General features: G+C 40.1%; 1 protein-coding gene across 4 annotated transcripts in view; it reads right to left on the reverse strand.

Moving 5' to 3' along the window:
• MCTP1 (multiple C2 and transmembrane domain containing 1) overlaps positions 1-19,700 on the reverse strand; it is a 445,369-nt gene that overhangs the window by 12,925 nt on the left and 412,744 nt on the right. For all 4 annotated transcript variants that reach the window (XM_045022335.1, XM_045022331.1, XM_045022332.1 and 1 more), the window contains 2 exons: positions 3,798-3,907; positions 397-506 (listed from right to left, as the gene is read on the reverse strand). In XM_045022335.1, coding sequence (XP_044878270.1) covers positions 397-506; positions 3,798-3,907 — 220 coding nt within the window. The remainder of the gene's footprint in view (positions 1-396; positions 507-3,797; positions 3,908-19,700) is intronic.

Genomic DNA, 19,700 nt, shown 5'->3' on the forward strand with positions numbered 1-19,700 from the left:
GTCTAAGCACTGTGTTTACATATACTTACACAAGATAAAGTGCTGCAGCAAAAACATATTGTCCTAAATGCACTATATAGATTGAAATGCCCGTTTGTGTATAAGTGGTGAAAATAAATCAGAGTAATATCTAGACAAAGCTACACTTTGATATATGAAAAATCCTCATGGCTACATGTTTATAGTATGATGAAGTCTAGAATGCCAGACAAGAAAAATGCATTTTGCAGGTGGGCCTAAATCTTTACACAGTTGTGATTTTTAACTAACCTGTCTGTTTCCATCATGGAATAGCTTCATGACCATAAATACTGAAAACTACTGACAGTATAACTCATCCCTTAAAAAACAGTTTGTTCTAAGTGGCACAGACAGTTAAAAAAAGGCTTTACTTACCCCAGACAAGGACAATGTATCTCAGTGGAATGAAATACAGGATGACTGTGAACACACAGAGGGCAACAATTGCCAGCCAGCTTAAGAATGGGACAGTCCAGTTGAATGTACTGAATGAAAAATTAACATAAGTCAGAAGTCTAATCACGTCACAAAACTAATAAGAGAACAAACAATGGGCAGGCAGACTACAACTCTGTAAATGGAACAGTCTTCAGCAGTGAGAGGACTGAAACTGCATGTGAATGCATGGATGCTAAATATGTTGGAGCTCTTGGGTTTGATCCCACCCCCTGAGAAGATGAAACTGGGGCTTAGACTCTCTATCCCACGCAGGATGGCACCTATAAGTGCCTGCATGGAAGCTGAAAAGCAATGCTTATGGCCTTAGGAGTTCCAATACTTTCCCCTATTTTAGACCCAGATCCCTGTCCTCTGTTCACTTGCTCAAATAGAGTCCGAGGCATCCCTCCACTCTTAACTGGAATGAGAGTATTATACAGTGCTGCTTCGGTCATCTGATCTGATTCTCCCCTGTACTCTGTCTGAAATACCTGGTCAGAGAAAGAAATTAAAAGCTGATCAGAGGGCACGTCTTTCTCTGTTTAACATGTGCCAGCACTCCCTGTCAGTGATCGTTCAATCACAGTGGGGGAGGACTGAGTGAAAAGTGTGCCTACGTGCAAGGTAGGCAACCTTTTCACACTACTGTTAGGGGGTTAGGGAAAGGTAGGTACAATGGGTTTTGATGAAGGTGAGGGACAATATAGGGAGGAAAGGGAAGGAAAAAAGACAGAAGCAGGGCAGCAAAGGAAAGGAAAAAAAGGGGTGGGGAAAAAAAAAGAAGGGAGTGGACAAAGAGAAAGGAAATTACAATAAGGAAACAAGCTGTACCAATCTCAAAAAAATGGGAAGGGCATTATTCGTTCAAAGACAAAGGAAAAACAGAGGGATTGGGCTCCAACAGAAGTTTCAGGGAAATGGGTTGTCACATCAAACCTTCAGCTTAAAAAAACCCTAAGTGTGTGTCCCAGATCTCAAAGTGTAATAAAGATCTGCTGAGCAGCCAGTTTTGTAGAGCCTGAGTCTGGAAACAGCTAAGTTGTGAGTCTCCCACCCTGAAGTGCAGTGAAGAGATGAAGGCCAGATGGAGCTTTTGTTAAATGGAGTTTGGTTAAAAGGGATTGTTATATAAAAATCACCACCACTCCAAGGATGCTCCCTGGCATTTGTCTTCCCATAAGAATAGAATGCTTTTGGCTCTAAAAAGGTTGACAGAGTCCCTTTAAATTATTATTAATAGATATGTATCTGGATCATTTTGGCTAAATTATTCTGGCTTCTGTGGTTAAATAATTACTGTTGTCTGAGTTGCTAGCTATAATTTTTCATAATGATCTCTGGCTTCTTTTGGTTGTGTTTGTCTTTTTCCTTCCCAGCAATTTTGACATGTCTCCAGAGTGAACAGTATGTAAGTGTCAATTGCTGTAGGATCACTCCCTAAATCCTGGGGGACACCTGCTCTTTTCCCTTCTTCTGCATGTATTTGGGGGGAACAGAAGGTTGAGGGTCTGCTCACATTCTTGCGACTCGCCTTGGGTGCTGTGGATCACAGACACCCCATGTGTGGGAACACTGGCTCCTCACTTAGCAAACCTCCGTATGTGCTGTGTTAGCACTGTATTCAGTACAATTTTCCTTTTACATTTTTAGGAACAAATTACAAAGATTTATTGGAAGTGTCATTAATCTCACTTGTTTAGCAAGTTATGTTGCTTTCTTATACAATGGAGCAAAAATATCTAATTCCAAAATGCACAATTTAACAAAATAATCAAGATGACTTCCTTGTGCAGCCTTTTAATGAAAGATTTCTTTCAAAAGGAGGCTTGTTTTTAGAGTTTGCACAATATAAAGTGCCTGTGCCTACCTCTGCTGGTGTGCATCTTGCCTGGTTTAAAGTTGCATAATGCACTATTTTACACACATACTCCCACTGGAAGAGCTCTCAGGCTTTCCTTTTAAAGCCTTTGTTCTGAAATTCATAGACTACAACTTCCTGTAACGCCATTCTCATAGAGTCACAGAGTTTAAGGCCAGAAGGGACCATCAGATCACCTAGTCTGACCTCCTGTTTATCACAGGTCACCAACACCACCCAAACCCCACACCTTAAACCCAAAACATCTTGATTCTAAAACACTTTCTACTAGCCTATTAAGAGGTGAAGGAAAGCAGCATTTGAGAGCATGATAAGCCTCATATGTCTTGTGAACTGGCCACTTGCCAATATGCCCTTTTCTTCTGATTCACTTCCACTGGGAGTATTTCTTTTGTGGCTCTATCACTGTGCACATATTGCAATCTCATAAGCATGGAATATAAATGATCACCTAGGCCAGATTCACCAAATCTAGTACAGAGATGTGAAGCCTGGACCCTGGACAGTATTCAAAATGAGGCAGGAAAACAATGCTTTCACTGTCACTCAGCTTTAGAGTCCATTGAGTGTATCAGAGGAACCTTGCTGGTAGAGGCAGTTGAGGGGATGCTCTGAATCAGTGCAGCTCCCTACCTTTTTGGCTGCACTGACATAGCAGAATGGAGGTTGTGAATGCTTTGCACCAAACATTCCATCTTAGGGGGGACATGTACCTGACTTTATGTTGGCAAAAGTCCAGGTTGAATTTAGTCCTGTCTTTTAGTTGAGAGAATCTTTATGGAATGTTTCTGGTCTCAAATAATAAACATTAAATTACTCATTCATTTAACATGTCAAACACATACCAAACTTCCCGTAATGGGCCAGCATCAATCAAAAGCAAACACTGCATAATTTTGTTTTAAAAAACAATCTATACATATGCTGTATAGTTTTAAATCTTAAAAAATAAGCAGTGGTTAAGTATGTTGGTAAGTCATATATTTTATGCACAAAGACTATAAATTACACATAAAATAGTATGAGAAATTGTTTTCAAGGTAACCTGATCTAAATAAAACCTTCCTAGTAATAGAATACATGTGTATCTTTAAAATCTCTGAAATCCTTATTTAGGTCTGCTTATTTCTATTATCATGACTTTGTATTGATTTTTTTTAAATGTCTGGGTTAAAAAGAGTGTTATGTCTCTCATCAGAAAGACAGTCTTATTTCTTACTTCAAAGCCACAGTTCTGATTCTTTTCCAATTCATATATTTCTAAATTCCAGAATTAAAATGACAGGACTTTCATGCATCCAAGGGCCAGCATAAAGCAAAGTAAATAATGATGAGATTTAGCAATATGTCATCCAAAACTGTCGTCCCTGCCAAAAGAATATAACGTTTTGCAGCTTGGTTGGAGGGAAAAAATGTGAGCACCATCAGAGCAATCCAAAACCAATGTGTCAGCACTCACTTCTTTATCCTTTCTCCAAAGGAAGCCACTTCATCAAGGACATTCTGGACACTGACACACACCTCCTGGATGGCATAGAGTTTATTCATAAATCCTTTTCTTTCACTATCCTAAAAAAATAAGAAGGAAGTAGCAGCAATAACTATGTGAAAACTTTGACCATACTCATTGTCCTATATATTTCTGAAGTAAATTTCAAAATCATACATATTGCAGACATACACAATGCTCATCAGTAAAAAGTCAGCATTTAGAAACACTTACCACATAGCAGTATCTTAGATACCACAATTCTTTCCCTCTACTTTGAATATTGTGTACAGACATTGTATAAACCAGGTACATAATGGAGCATAGTTTCATCTGTCACTGTAACAGTTTCCTAAATACATTTCAAAAGTTCAGCTCTCTGGCTTATTGAGGATGCCAATTTCATATCCTATGAACTCTGGTCAGTGATAAGAGTCAGGCAGCTATATTACATCTCAGATTTCAGAACTGTACTTTCTCCAGTTGATGTGGGTATCCACATTTCAAGATGATAAAAGCTCCTTTGGAAGTACAGGGAGTAAGAAACTAGACACACTTCAGGTCCTAAGGACAGGCTGCTGACCTTAGAAAATGACTTGTCAAGTTTCTGTATATGATTTTTCTCCCCCTCCTCTCACCGTTGGGCAGGGATTACTTTAAATTTGACTGAGATGCTATTGGGAAATGCCAAATTAATTAAATTGAATGTGATAGGAAGGCTTGTATTATAGACATACAAAAATAAACCCTTGCAACTGCTGGTCCTCTGCTGCACCCACTATGCTGCTATCATTTTTAACATTCCAATTAAATGTATAGCCTGTTAGGACATCCTGGTACACCCATAGCACAGCAGGTGCAGTCTCCCCAGAAAAACCTGTGTGCACTATTTAGCAGCAGACAGATGTGTGTTTAAATTGTCAGACATATCAGTGACCTCAGAATCATTCCACTGAATTTAGCCAATGAGCATACATCCTCTTCCCAGGAGAGGTGGCATTCTGTATGGTAGTTTGGTTACTTCCTTAGCCAGGTTTCCAAGCTGTACTGGATTTTGATTCATAGTGACATTACTTTATCTACATAAGAAGATTCCAGCATTGTCACTCTGTGTTGTCACTTTGAAGCCTAGAACGTCTGTGTTGTAGCCACGTTGGTCCCAGGATATTAGAGAGACAAGGTATGTCCCATGTTGATACTCTGTTCTCTTCCCCCAGGAGACCTTCCCAAGAATCCTCACCCAGTAGCCACATAGCATCAGATCCATATGGAGTCAGATTCTACCACTGAAAAATGCTGCATGTAATGACTCTACCACTACAGTGGCTAAAAGTCATTTTCTCCTGGCCTTTCTCAGAACACACATGATTTGGAGGTTTGATAAATAGGCCAAAAATTTACTAATGGATTGATTCACTGTCATGCTGCCTATAATGTATTTTCTTAGAAGCGTTCTGTTTAAAAAGATGCTTTTCAGGGTTAGCAAAGTTTTGAAAAGCAAAATGTTTGGATAGAAATTTTTTACTTTAAAACTTCTTCCGTTACAAAGTACATACTAACGTGGTCCCCTATGAATGAAGTAATTAGTCTTTATATATTGTATCTGACCCAAAACCACAGTAGGTAATGGAATTGCTCTGTGCTGCATTCTAATATTTCTTACTTTTTCCACTAATGTTCAATAGTTTATGAGTAGAAAATGCATTGGTATATTTCTTAAAGTGTCATTTTTTTGCTTTTTTCCTTATAAACCAGCTTGGATGAGGGAAATATCATCTAGCATTTAAACATCCAAAGGTTCTCTAGTGACACTGGTTCAAAAACTGCACTGTCAAGATTTCTTCTGAAGATGTTAAAAGAATTGAGGCACAAAAGATGGGTTGGCTGTAATGCAGCAATCATATGAGGGATATATATGACAAAACTATTTCTAATGATTCAGTATACTGCAAAAGTTGTAAATACCAGGGGATGCAAAACATGCAAGTCATTTTGAACCCACTTATAAGAGTCAGATTGTATCCTCAATTCATTTGTGAGGTTAATAACCGTATTGCTGTTAGTTCAAATAATGTATTGATCAAGCAAAAATAAAACAGTGGTACCCTTAGCCCATCCAACAATACTGAAGTTTTTGAAGTTTTTTTTGTTGAAGTATGCCTACTTTAAATCAGTTATAGAATGTCGGGGGAGACTGAAGTGTTCTCCTACTGGCTTTTCTATGTTACCATTCCTGATGTCTGATTTGTGTCCATTTATTCTTTTACTTAGAAACTGTCCAGTTTGGCCAATGTACATGGCCAAACCCCGTTGCCTACTCTGTCCCCATATCTACTCTAGCGACACCATCAGAGGACCCAACCACATCTACCACACCATCAGGAACTCATTCACCTACACATCTACTAATGTGATATATGCCATTATGTGCCAGCAATGCCCCTCTGCCATGTGCATTGCCCAAACTGGACAGTCTCTATGTAAATGAATAAATGGACACAAATCAGACATCAGGAATGGTAACATACAAAAGCCAGTAGGAGAACACTTCAGTCTCCCTGGACATTCTATAACAGATTTAAAAGTAGCCATCCTTCAAAAAAAAAAACAACTTCAAAAACAGACTTCAAAAAGAAACTGCAGAACTAAAATTCATTTGCAGATTTAACACCGTTAATTTGGGCTTGGATAGGGACTGGGAGTGGCTGGCTCACTACAAAAGCAATTTTCACTCTCTTGGTATTGATGCCGCCTCATCAGTTATTGGGCGTGGACCACATCCAACCTGACTGAATTGGCCTCGTCAACGCTGGTTCTCCACTTTTAAGGTAACTCCCTTCTCTTCATGTGCCAATATATTTATGCCTGTATCTGTAATTTTCACTCCATACATTCGAAGAAGTGGTTTTTTTACACATGAAAGCTTATGCCCAAATAAATCTGCTAGTCTTTAAGGTGCCACCAGACTCCTCATTGTTTTTGTGGATACAGACTTAACACGGCTACCTCAGATACATGAAAAGAAATCTGTTTTTTAATATAGTAGGAAACAAATAAACCACACTTCAGCTTTCTGCTCTTTATACTATATATAGCTTTGCTTCTTCAGTTTACATTCTCAGATGCTGCTTTCATTATAAATGTATCTTGATTTATAACCAAATTGTGTGAGAAAAGAATTATAGCTATGTAATAAAAACAATGCCCTTTGTGACGTCTCCAAAACTCAACAGGGATTACTTTAGGAGATCCCGAGGCTATTTTTCTTTACAAATACTTTAGAAGACAAACTTGTACCATTTTTGAAAGCACGTCTGTCCTAAATTATTCCCTTAAAAAAAAAGAGAGACAGAGAATCACCGTTCCTTCCCCCCACCTTCTGAACTTAGAGGAAATTTGTTGACATATTCTGAGGCAGGCATAGACAAAACAGCACAGGAAAGATGAGGCGGTCAGAAGGATCAGGGTTTGGCTTTGCTTAAACTAATTCCACATGCCCTGCTCCAAAGATTTGTAGAGAAAATAATCTCGGATAGGGAAAAGCTGCACTTATTTTTTTTTCCAGTAAGATGCTGTGTTAGCAAATAGAACATATGAGCCACCTTCAGAGAACCAAGGTCCTTAATAATCCATTTTTCAAATACTACTGGCATTTCCTTTCCAGACAAAGATGGACTGTGACGAGAATCAATTTGATCATTTGTTGGCTACAATTGCCACATTTCTGGAAATAATTGCCATTTAAATACTGGATAAAATTTATGATATGAAGCCAACAACAGTTTTATTACTATTTAATTTCTATGATTTGTTTGTTTGCAGTAGGCTTAAGGTAACTCAAAAAGCAAGACGTTTGGCGAGGGATGGGTTTAAGAATAAACTACAAAAAATGTCAAATTAATATAGGTCTGACTTGAATTTGCAAAAGGAAGGGAATTCAGAGTAAGGATTGAGACGGTCTTCTCATATATTGTGGTTTACAGTGGATATACTGCCTGACAAATAAAACCACTTGGCATTGATACAGTGATTTTCAACTCTCTCTCTATTTTAGATATACTGAATCTGAAGAAGAAAGTTAAATGATTTCTCCCAGATCACATTGATGATCCTTATTAGACACAAACAGAATATAACCCAGCTCACCTGCATCCCATGCCCTACCACTGGACCATACTTCTGGTGATTTAAGAAAAGAATAACTGCTCTAGCACCATTTTTTGGGGGAGTTAAAGGGCAACCCTGAAGCCTGTATTTTAAAAAAGGAAAAGGGGCAAAAATAAAAAGGATTCTTCACTCATGGTGCTGTAAATCAGGAGTAACTCTACTGAAGTTAATTAACTCAAACATGTGAAGAACTGGTTTTAAGTGAGAGAAAAATTTAAAGGTGGAAATCAAAGCTCTAAATAGGTTACGGTGGATAAATGCCCTAGACATAGACATAACTTGATTAACTGGAAGGAGTGGGGCAGTTTTGGAAACAAGACAGAGATGGGTGAAGTTGGAGGGCAGGGGGAAAAATCCACAAGTAGGTAGTTTCTAAGTTTTTAGGCAGTGCCGTGGTGGGGAGCAGGAAGACAGAGCATCCCTCATTTCCCGAGCCTTTTCTTCCCACCTGCTCCCTCAGGATAGGGAGTTGGGTGGTTATTTGTACAAAGGCTGAAGCTGACTGGCCTGTAATACATAAAGCAGGAGAACAGGAAACTAAGCTATCAATGGCAGAAGACCAGATATGAATCCCCTCATTGTGCCATAGGGAGTTTTTTCTAAACCTATCCTAGGGTTGTGGTAAAGACAAACATTTAATTCTTCACCTCTGTCCCAGTGAATTACAAGTTACTGCACATCAGTAGGGACTCAACCTGTGATCTTCAGCACTAAAACCAAAGGTCTCAATAACTTGAGATGAGGAAGAACTACTTTAGCAGTAGGAATACCATCTGCAAAATCCTACCCAGCAGCCCCATTCCAAGTCATGCGTCTCCCCATCAATATATGCTGCCTTTACAAGGTTTCAGAGTCAACTGCTTCTCCCTATGAGGAGTTCCTCATCTTCTCTGCAGATAAGAGTGATTAGATTTGGGTCAGTCTCAGTAGTAGAGTAGATGCAACATCAAAACAGAAGGAATCACATGCAGTGCCTCCCCTAAGTTTCAACAAGTCTCACAGTTGAAATGCACTGGGCAATGTCCATTCAGGCACCTGTGAATTAGACCCATGTCAGTTGGGAATGCCTTAGTCCTTTATTGGCAGGAATTGTTAATGCCTCCCTTAGGGAGGTTAAACTGGCAGCTATTGTTAAACACTATGCTATGGCCTGGCCCTGGCTCATAAAAACTGTCACTAGGTATTAACAACCTCACAATTACCTGCCAGACTGCAACCCCTGATTTCTGGGGAAGATCACTGAGAAGGTGATAGCAGGCCAACCCCAATAGTATTTGATCTTCTCCAGTTGTTCTAAACCAGTATCAGTTGGGCTTCAGACCTGGGCATGGCACACAGATGATTCATTAGCGTATCATTTCCTTGGGGAAATGAGAAGTCAGACATCCACAATGATACTACTAGATCTAAAAAGGCTTTGATGCTGTGGGTGCTGCTGATTTGTCCCTGGGACCTGATGGGGCTCATAAATGATCTGGAACTGGTTTCATTCATTATTTTTGTAGTGATCTCAGAGGCTTAGGATGTTTTAGTTGCTCTTCTTCCTTACACTTGTCACCTGGGGAGTACCATAATGGTACAATTTTGTCATCCCTCTTATTTAACAAGTATGTGAAGAGATTGTGAGATTCTTTCAATGGCAGTTGAAGGTGTTTAACAATTCGCAGAATCCAGTCCTTAATTTCCTAGCTAGTGATATCCCATGTCCTGGTCCTTTTTCACAGCAGCTGGTTGGATCCTGAAGAGAGAGATGGGGTACCAGTATGTGCTCCCCATTTTGAGCAAATCTTGTAGCTTCCTAATCTTAATCATGTAAAGGGAATGAAGATACTGGGGGGAGGAGGGAACTTCTTATATTGTAATTTATTTTACGTATTACATAATACATTATAGTCATTCTGAAAGAGACTTATATCATGAAGCAACATTCTGGACTTCCCAAGCCAGCCCTTTGGAGTCTACTGTTATATGAAACGCCAAGGTCTACTGATGTTATGGAATGGGAAGGTCCTGAATCATAGGTTGTCTAACTCAGCCAAGAAATATGAAAAAGCAGAACCTTACAATAGTCATACCTATCATGAAAATGAACCATGGGACAAACTTTACATTTGATAATCAGAGCTTGATTTTCAGATTCTGGCCTCCACTTGTGTATTACAACTTTTCACAATCACATCAATGACTGCACTTCTGGTGTACTGACACCTGTATGCAAAAATGCCAAATGTTTCACCTGCAAATTCCATTTGCTAACATAATTCTGTATATGCCAATTCTACCAGTTGCATCTACAGATATTAGTGCACAGATCACTAATGGATTGTCTTCAATACTTATTTACATTGAGTTAGAACCCAGCCTTGAGGAACTGCATTAATGAATGTGACTTGTCCCCATCTATACTGATTACTAAGTTTCAGTTAACATTGTGTCAGTTAACATAACTCCTCAAGGTTTTGTTCTAGTGTGATGTAAATTTTTAGTAAAGACAAACTGTAAAAGTAAAACCACAAAGGAGTCACAATTTAAAATAGGCAACAACAGATCTTGCCAATGTTTTTGGAAAGACATCTACTTCCTCTGGGAAAGGCCCTTGATGTTGGACAGGCTGGAAGGAATGGGAGAAGAAAAAGCACAGAAATTCTCCCTGAAAATTTCTTATGAAGATAAGGGGATTGGAAGAGCGTTGAGAAGCCAGAAAGGGAAACTCAAAGAGGATTGGGGGTTAGATAAGCATATGAACTTTTGGATGCTTATCCAAACCAGACCTCCAAGACTTTTGAGATTCAACCTTCATTAACAATACTATTCAATTAAAAAAAATGAACTGTTTGATATTGAAAATTTAAAATAATTTTCAATAACTTCTTTATTCATAAGAGTCATTTTTCAATGTACATCTCTACAGTGCTCTGCTCTATAAAAAGGGCTGATTATGTAGTTAATTTATCATTTTAATCATAATTATGAAGTACATTGGCTCAAATATAGCAGATGTAAAAGTTACACCTACGTTTCAGTTTAGACCATGGAATGTAACTTTTATTTTCTCTTTGAAAACATTAGGATAAACAAGTTCACAGACTATAGAACCTAAATAGTCAAGATCATCTTCATCATACAGGTTTATGACATTTTAACTCAGTGTCAGACTATGCTTTGAAAATTTATTTTGTTTTGAAAGTCCTTGTCAATAAGATATTATGATTTTATAACTCTCTCTCGAGTCCAACTAAACAAACAGAGATGAAGATTTTAGGCTAAATTATGGCTAGACCTGCACACCCAAGAGAGGAGCGTCTAATAGAGAGCTGCTGTAAATGCTGCTGCTGTCTCAGAGCTGCAGCTCCAGGAAGGATGCACCAGAGAGAGGAAAGCTTAAAAGATGCTACCTCTGCTACAACAGGTGTAACCCAGATAGAGACTTACTTGCTCAACAACAGATACCAGAGAAAGGAGCCTATAAATCCTGGCTCCTTTCTAATCAGTGTCTAGACCCTATTGCTCCAAGTGCCTCACTGCTATGGTTGTTTCACAGTTGTTATTTCCACCCACCCACACACACCCCCTTTTTTATTGGATCAGGGGTTTCCAAGTCAATGATATTTTGATCCTTAGCTGCTGAAATTATTTGCTTCGACCTTTTGATTCCTAAAAATACTAAGTGACAGGGAATTTCCCCCCCTAGATTTTAATTGTACCTGGATGTGGTCACAGTGAGCATACTGTACTCGAGGGCTCTAAAAACATCTCCCCTACAGAGACCAGGTTATCTATTGTATCTGAGGGAAAAGAACATAGGCCATACTTAGAAGATAGGGGATTCTATCCTGGGAAGCAGTGATTCTGAAAAAGATTTGCAGTCATGGTGGATATCAGCTGAACATAAGCTCCCTGAGTGACTCTGTGGCCAAAAGAGCCAATGTGATCCTGGGATGCATAAACAGGGGAATCTTGACTAGGAGTACTTGGGCACTGATGCAACCACAGCTGGAATACTGGTGCAAGTTCTAGTGCTCACAATTTAAGAAGGCTATTGATAAATTAGAGAGGGCTCAGAGAAGAGCCACAAGAATTATTAAAAGATTAGAAAACCTGTGTTATGGTGGTAGACTCAAACAGTTCAATATGTTTAGCTTAAAGAGAAGGTTAAGGGTGTAAGTATCTAAATGGGGAACAAATGTTTAATAATGGGCTTTTTAGTCTAGCAGACAAAGGTATAACATAATCCAATGGCTGGAAGTTGAAGTTAGACAAATTCAGACTGAAAATACAGTGTAAATTTGTAATAGTGATAGTAATTAACTATTGGAACAATTTACCAAGGGTAGTGGTAGATTCTCCATCAATGACAATTTGAAATCTGTAACGGCTGTTTTTCTAAAAGATCTGCTCTAGGAATTATTTTGGGGTCATTCTATGGCCTGTGTTATACAGGAGGTCAGACTAGATGTTTACAATTAATCTATTCCCCCAAACAAGAATCTTTTGTTGCTGACCAACCAAAATATTTTGGCCACTTTTTTCAGTTTATTGATTTAATTTAATGTGACTTATCATGAAAAACCAGAAGGGGAAAAAAGACTACATTCCTGGGAGAATTATTTATATGGATCAACAGTTCAGTTTAACACTACAGATCAGACCCTCAGCTGATATGTATCAGTGTAGCTGCACTGAAGCCAAGACTGCTATGATGAAGATCAAGCCCTAAAATTTTAAACTGAAAAGATCAGTCTCAAGTACTCGCTGCTAACACTGATTCTTTGCATATAGTATTAAATACAGGGATTAAAGATATTGGCTTGATTCTTAACTGGTGCAAATCAGTATAGATTAATTGAAACCATTCATTCTAAATAGGATTCTATAAAAACAGTATTAAAAGTAGTAACTTGGGAGTTCTGGGCTTCCTAGCTCATAATGAAAGTTCTAATGGTGGCAAAAACATCTTGGGAGAAGTTTTGAGACTGAATTTCAAAGCAGCAAATTGATCTTTACAGAGCCTACAACATTTTTACTAGAAGTTCAAGAGGTGATGGTAAATAAAGAGGTGAGCTTAGACGCTGGAGTGCAAGATGTACCACTATGATCATCTCTTCAGTTACCACCTCACAGAGATCTTATTTCTAGAGCAAAGATGATTAACTAAGTGACGTTTGAGTGTGTTGAATATATTCATTTCAAAGAATAGTTAAATTATTCAAGCACACTGTTGAAGATTAATGTAACTAAAGAAGGAATTTCAGAAAAAGCACTACTGCTTCTATGAGTTCTCCTGATAAGGTTTAAGTTTGGCTAAAATATATTTTTATCCCCAGTTACACCAAGGGGAAAGGTGAACGAGTTGTGAGACATTGGAGGGTGGAGTAAAGAAATCCATCAATCTGTCCATTGTTAGCAGAATCTATCTCATTGATACTCAGACTGAGGCTTTCAAGCCACAGTGGCTCTTTAATGTGTCTCATGCAGCTCTTTGTAGCACATATTAAAACACCGTGTGATTGAATATATAATACTACAATAAATGAAACAATGGAATCATACTATTACTATGGCTCTTTTGGGTAAAGTTGATCTCTAATCTCGGGGCACTTTCAGCAAGGAGCTGGATGCCTGGACCAGACTAAAATTCCATGATGTGCTGGGAGGAAGTGTTCCAGAGAGGGCTTTTAGGAGGCACACTGCCTGCTTATTATCCACTATACCAGCAGACTGAGGGGCCAGTTAAGGAGCTGGTTGAAGCTACTTGAGTGAAAGGCTGCTATAAGGGCTATCTTCTTAAGGCATTTCCCCTTCTGCTTATTGGACTGTTTGTGCTAGGCATGGGGCACTAAAGAGTTACTGCCTGATCCCACTGAAGGCTGCAGGACTTCAAAGGTTTGCTAGGCTACAGCTTCCACGGTGTTGAGACTCCATCCTAGAGCTGCCTGCCTATCTGCAAGGGGGTCAGAAAGGCTACTTGCTTTCTCAGTGAGACCCACGGATGCTCCATACTGGTCTGCCTGGTGATTCTATAGGACACTCCTTCAGGTCAGAGAAGCCCCTTGGGATAATCTTTCTTGGGAATAAAGCAAGCAGCCCTCTTCTACAAAGGAGGCCCTGCACTTGCAACAGGATACATAATCCTTTTGTTCCTGCTGCTTCACACTGCTGAGTTTGTCTACTTTAAGGTCCTGGGGACAGGTAAGGCTAATCTGCCGTAAGGAAGGAAGCAGGGGACAGAAAAGGAAGGAGATAGCAGACATGGAAAGGAATAAGTTTAAGGCAGATGAGAATGTTCTGAAGATAAAGCTGAGCCCTTCCCCTGTATTAAGCGACTGACAATATCTGACAATTCACGGTCAGTTGAAGGATCCAGCAAGAGCTGACAGAAAAATGGGGTGAATTTTTATGAAAAAATTATCCCCTTTGTTTAGCTGGAAAACTTTGAAATTTAACATTTTTGGACTAGCTGCTGTTTCAACCATCAGTTTAGAATTATCAGGCCCACTGAATCCACAACCTTGAGGTGCAGGCTCTCCTGTCACAACATGATGTTAATGTGTAACTATTTCCAGGGTATTTTCTACATACATTATATCCTTCTCAGGCTTCATCAGAAAAATATGCACCAATTTTTCCATATTCATACAGGGCCCCAATGAATTAAAGTCTGAGTAAAAACTGATTAAGGTCTTTAGGATTTGGAGTACACGTTACATTAAATTTTTTTAAATGGTGCTTACAAGCAAATATTTACACAAACATCTATTTGCTTCTTCAAATAAACAAACATTAAGCCATTATGACTTGCCAAAGCTTTGAGGGTGTACAGTGTGTATACACTTATTAAATTACAATACAAAACCTTGTAGAAAAACCTGCTAGGTTGTTTTCAGTCACCTTAGGTGAATTTGCTTTTGAGAAATGAATAATGAATCTCTCTCAGTTGAAGGGATAATGAATGTGAATGTTTCAGATGGCAGCACAAAAACTGCTAGAATTACATGCAAACTCCACATGATTAGTGCAGCATTAAGAATGATAACTGAAGAACACAAATGGCAAAAATCACACAAAATGTTAGGCTACTCTTGATAATGTTAACTTGCTACTTATGCAGCATTTTGGATCACTGATGATGATATAATATACTAAAGCAGGGGCTCTCAACCATTTCCTTTCTGAGCCCTCCCCAACATGCTATAAAAATTCTACAGCCCACCTGTGCCACAACAACTGTTTTTCTGCATATAAAAGTCAGAGCTGGTGTTAGGGGGTAGCAAGCAGGGCAATTGCCTGAGGCCCCATGCCACAGGGCCCCCCCGAGAAGCTACATTGCTCAGACTTCGGCTTCAGCCCCAGGTAACAGAGCTCATGGCCCTGGGCTTCAGCCCCATGCGGTGGGGCTTCAGCTTTCTGCCCTGGGTCCCAGTAAGTCTAATGCTGACCATGCTTGGAGGACCCCCTGAAACCTGCTCGCAGTCCCCCAGTGGTTGAGAACCACTGTACTAAAGCATACAGTCAGCAACATAAGCAGAAATCCAGTATACTGGAACAGAGTTGTATGTGTTTATATTTTATTTTCTTTATTGAAAAGAAAATAAGAAATAATCGGCACTACTCTGGTCCCCCATCACCTCTAGCTGCCCACTCTCCTGACCTCTGTGACAAGTCCACCATCCCCTTTCCAGAACTCTCTCTAATTACATACTGAAATTTGAACATGGAGATATGGATGTTTGGAGGGTTTCTGAAAGTTGTGAGGACTGGTGGGCCTGACAGCAGCAGAAGGAAGGGCAATCAGAGGATTCCTACAGTTTAGGGTTTTGAGTTTATCACACAGGGGACGATTCTGGAGGGTTTGGCAGATGAACTGCAGGCATGAGTGAAACAGTGGAAGAAGGGGTGAATTAAAAGAATTTGACAGTTGATGAAAGATCTCATATTTGGATCACATTATACACCGAGTGGGCCCGCAGGCCTTTGCATGCAGTGTCACTTTCCAGGGTGGAGGAAGACCAGCAGAAAGATCTCCAGCCCGCTACATGTAACGATGTCATCTAAAAAGTTAAATCCTAATCTTCTCTTTTATTTCTAGAAGTGCCTGTACAATCTTATTTTGGCCCAGGATTCCACGGGAGGGTGGTGGTGGGGGGGGAATCTGCTCTGAACAGGGCCACCCAGAGGATTCAGGGGGCCTGGTGAAAGCAATTTCAGGGGCCCCTTCCATAAAAAAAAAGTTGCAATACTATAAAATACTAGATTCTCATGGGGGCCCCTGTGGGGCCAGGGCCTGGGGCAAATTGCCCCACTTGCCCCCGCTCTGGGCGGCCCTGGATCTGAAGGCCTGGATGGGGATTTGTAGTGTTTCCCAATTATCCTTGACCTTGGCAAGTGCCTCTCCCCCGCCCCTTCTGCAAGGTTGCCATCCCTGTGGAACTGAGGGAATGACACAGTACACAAACTGTAACAAGATGCAGTATTTTTACAATGCTTTTTTATTTAAATCCCCCTGGATTTTGTCAGTGGAGGGGATGATTGGGCTCCTTTTTTTTTCCAAAACAGAAAAATCCTGGCTTATTTTAGTGAGACTAACAAAAAGAAAACATCACCAGCCACAGTATGAATTCAATGACAGCTCTCGTCTTCAACATTTGGCAAGCAGGTTTTGTATTATTTATTGTCTAGTAAATAAAGTTTAAATGTTTTTCAGCCTTGGTTGCAAACTATCTACCCGTTTGCAGTCCAACAACAGCAGGGAATAAAAGCTGTCATCATCTAATGTCTTTTTTCTCCTCTGTGTGCCTCTTTTCCATAGATTTCATTATTACTACTGGATCTGCACACGTTGTCATATCTAGGGCACAGCAGTACTAAGTAAACAGGGAGGAGAGATGTGAAATTTTTATCATCATTGAAACAACTGGTTGGGAGGATATACTGTATTCAACCTTTCCCAAAGAGAACAAAATCAGGAAGAGAGCAGGTGCTATTCCTCCAGAAAATGATCTGCACTTCTCTAGTCTGACAGTTTGAGATTAAATGCACAAACACCTCTGAGATGTTTATACTTCACTGCAAAATGGTTAGGAACAGACTGCTGAAAGCAACCCGGTCAGGATTAAAATAGCTTTTTAAAAGGGCCAGATTTATATTACATGATTTTAGTCATATACAGAACAGCTCTAAGTTGATTGCTGTTGAAAATGTATTGATTATTCCTTGTTGTAACAAGGCGACTTGTCCCTTTTAAGCACTAGAGGCCTGGAGTAAGCCAACCTTAGTAACTAAGTAGGCACATATGAATGGGATCAGGTGTTTCCCCTATAAGAGCAGTAGAAAGCTTCAGCCAGTGGGGGATGGCGGGTGTGGGGGGAGCTTTGGGAGAGAACCAGAAGAAGCTGTGGCAGAGACCTCGGAAGAGCTGCAGTGAGCAGGGGACCCTTAATCAGGGGTAAGGTTTGGGCCTGGAAGTCAGAGAGCTAGCGATGGCTGAGGGCCAGGGAGAGTAGACTCCACATGAGTAGAAAAAGACCCCAGTCAGGCAGCACTGTGAGTGGCCTGCCAAAGCAGGGAAGAGCTGCAAAGAGCAGATTTGGAGGGAAGAAGAGAAGCCCCCAGGACTTTGGTGTTTAATGCCAATAAATTAGATCCTGGGAAATGGGGCATTATTGATCAAAAAAGCCTGTATATAGTTTATTTAAGGAAGCCCATTATGGGGGAAACTGAGGCAGGGCTGCTGCAGAGCAGCCCCAGGCCACAAGGGGGTACTGGGGAGATGGCCTGCCGTACAACACTCATGCAGTATGTTGGGGGCACAATTGTGAGCCAGGAGGTGGTGCTGGAAGATTTGATGGTTAGAAATATTGATAGCTAGGTATCTGATGACTGAAAATCTTTTGTTGGTTTTCTATGCAAAGAACGGGCAAGACAAGCAAGTGCTAATGAGAAACCTGCGGTTGTAGCATACAACTTGACCAGTAACAGGGCAGTGTAGGAGAGAGGTCCTATGTCTGAGGGACATTCTGGCCAATTTCAGTCAATGGGACTTCTGCCATTGACTTCAATGGAGCCAGGATTTCACTCTACATTTAGATTAACAGAAAAGGGCTTAAATCCAGTACCTCTATGGTTACATCTACACAGAAAAACAACAACAAGACAGCAAGTCTCAGAGCTCGGGTCAACTGACTCAGGCTTGTGGGGCTCTTGGTATGGGGCTAAAAATAGCAGTATAGACTTTCCTGCTTGGGCTGGAGTCCAGGCTCCAAAACCCGGGGATGGTCGCAGAGCCCGGGCTCCCACCTTTTTCAGGAATATCTGTGCTGCTATTTTGAGCCCTGTATAGCACAAGGCCAGCAAGCCAAACTCAGCAAGGCTCTGAGACTCGCTACCATGGGTTTTTTTGTTTTGGGCCTTTTTTTTTGGCGCAGTGTAGATGTACCTTGTGGAAGCTCTCTTTGAAATGCTTCTAGTTCCATGTGCAGGGCTATTAGGCAGTCTTAATGTATGCAGGACAAGATGGTGCAAAGAAAAGAGGTTTAAATTCATTAGGAAATGGGGAAGCTTTTTCCTCACTTAAATCAGTTAGTATATCAAAAGGATGGAAGGTAACAAAAGTACCTGGTCTTAAAAAAAAAAAAATGAATTAAGTGGTCCTTGGAATTACAGCTCAATAAACCTTACATCAAGACCTGGTAAACAAGATAAAACAATTAAATACAGAATTATTTAAAAAAAAAAAAAAACAACCACCCTAGATGGGCATGATAGATTAGGGACAAATAGTATGATTTTTAAAGGAAAACTGACGATCTAATTTACTGCAGTTCTTAGAGCGTAAAGAAAAGAAAGGGGAAAGGAAAAACAATTGACAATTTATTTGGCCTTTTAAAAAGCCTTTCATGTAGTCCCTGACAAACGGGTATTAAAGTAACTAAGGAGTCAGGAGTGAGACGTAAAATGCTTACTTGGATTGGAAACTGGCTAAGAGACAAAAAGAGAGTAGGAATATGTGGTCAATTTCTAACATTTCATAAGGTTAACAACAGAGTGCCACAAGATTCTCTATGACTAATTGTTATTAATACATTTATTAATGTGCTGGAAAAGAAATGAAAATTGAGGTAGCAAAATTTGCAGATGACAGAATTATTTAAGCTAGTCAATACCAGAGAACACTCTGAGGGACCTAACATCTAAATGAATGGGCAGCATGGTGGCAGATTAATTTCATTGTTGACAAATCAAATTATAATCAGGTATTATTATAAAATTATATAAATCAATTATATGCCCTCACCTGGAATACTGTGTTCAAGTTCATCTTTAAAAAGGGCAGAAACAGAAAGGGTGCAGACACGGGCAATGGAAACGATTAAAAGCATGGAGGAGAGACTGAAAAAAGACAGTTTCCTTTTCCATAACTGGTGAGCAACACATCTCGAAGAACATGTCCATTCCGTATTAAGTGTGTGTGCTCGCCACATGCACTGGTGCTGGAACTTTTTCCCTCAGCAGTATCCGTAGGAGGCTGGCTCTAGCACCCCCTGGAGTAGCGCCCGCATGGCGCAGTGTAAGGGGCACCACCGGCTCCCCACACTCTCAGTTCCTTCTTGCCGGAAACACCAACAGTGGGGAAGGAGGATAGGTCATGGAATGGACATGAGCAACACATCTCAAAGAATACCAGTTACGGTAAGGTAACTGTCTGTTCTT

The sequence above is a fragment of the Mauremys mutica genome, chromosome 6 (genome assembly GCF_020497125.1).
Source record: "Mauremys mutica isolate MM-2020 ecotype Southern chromosome 6, ASM2049712v1, whole genome shotgun sequence".
Classification (NCBI taxonomy): domain Eukaryota; kingdom Metazoa; phylum Chordata; order Testudines; family Geoemydidae; genus Mauremys; species Mauremys mutica.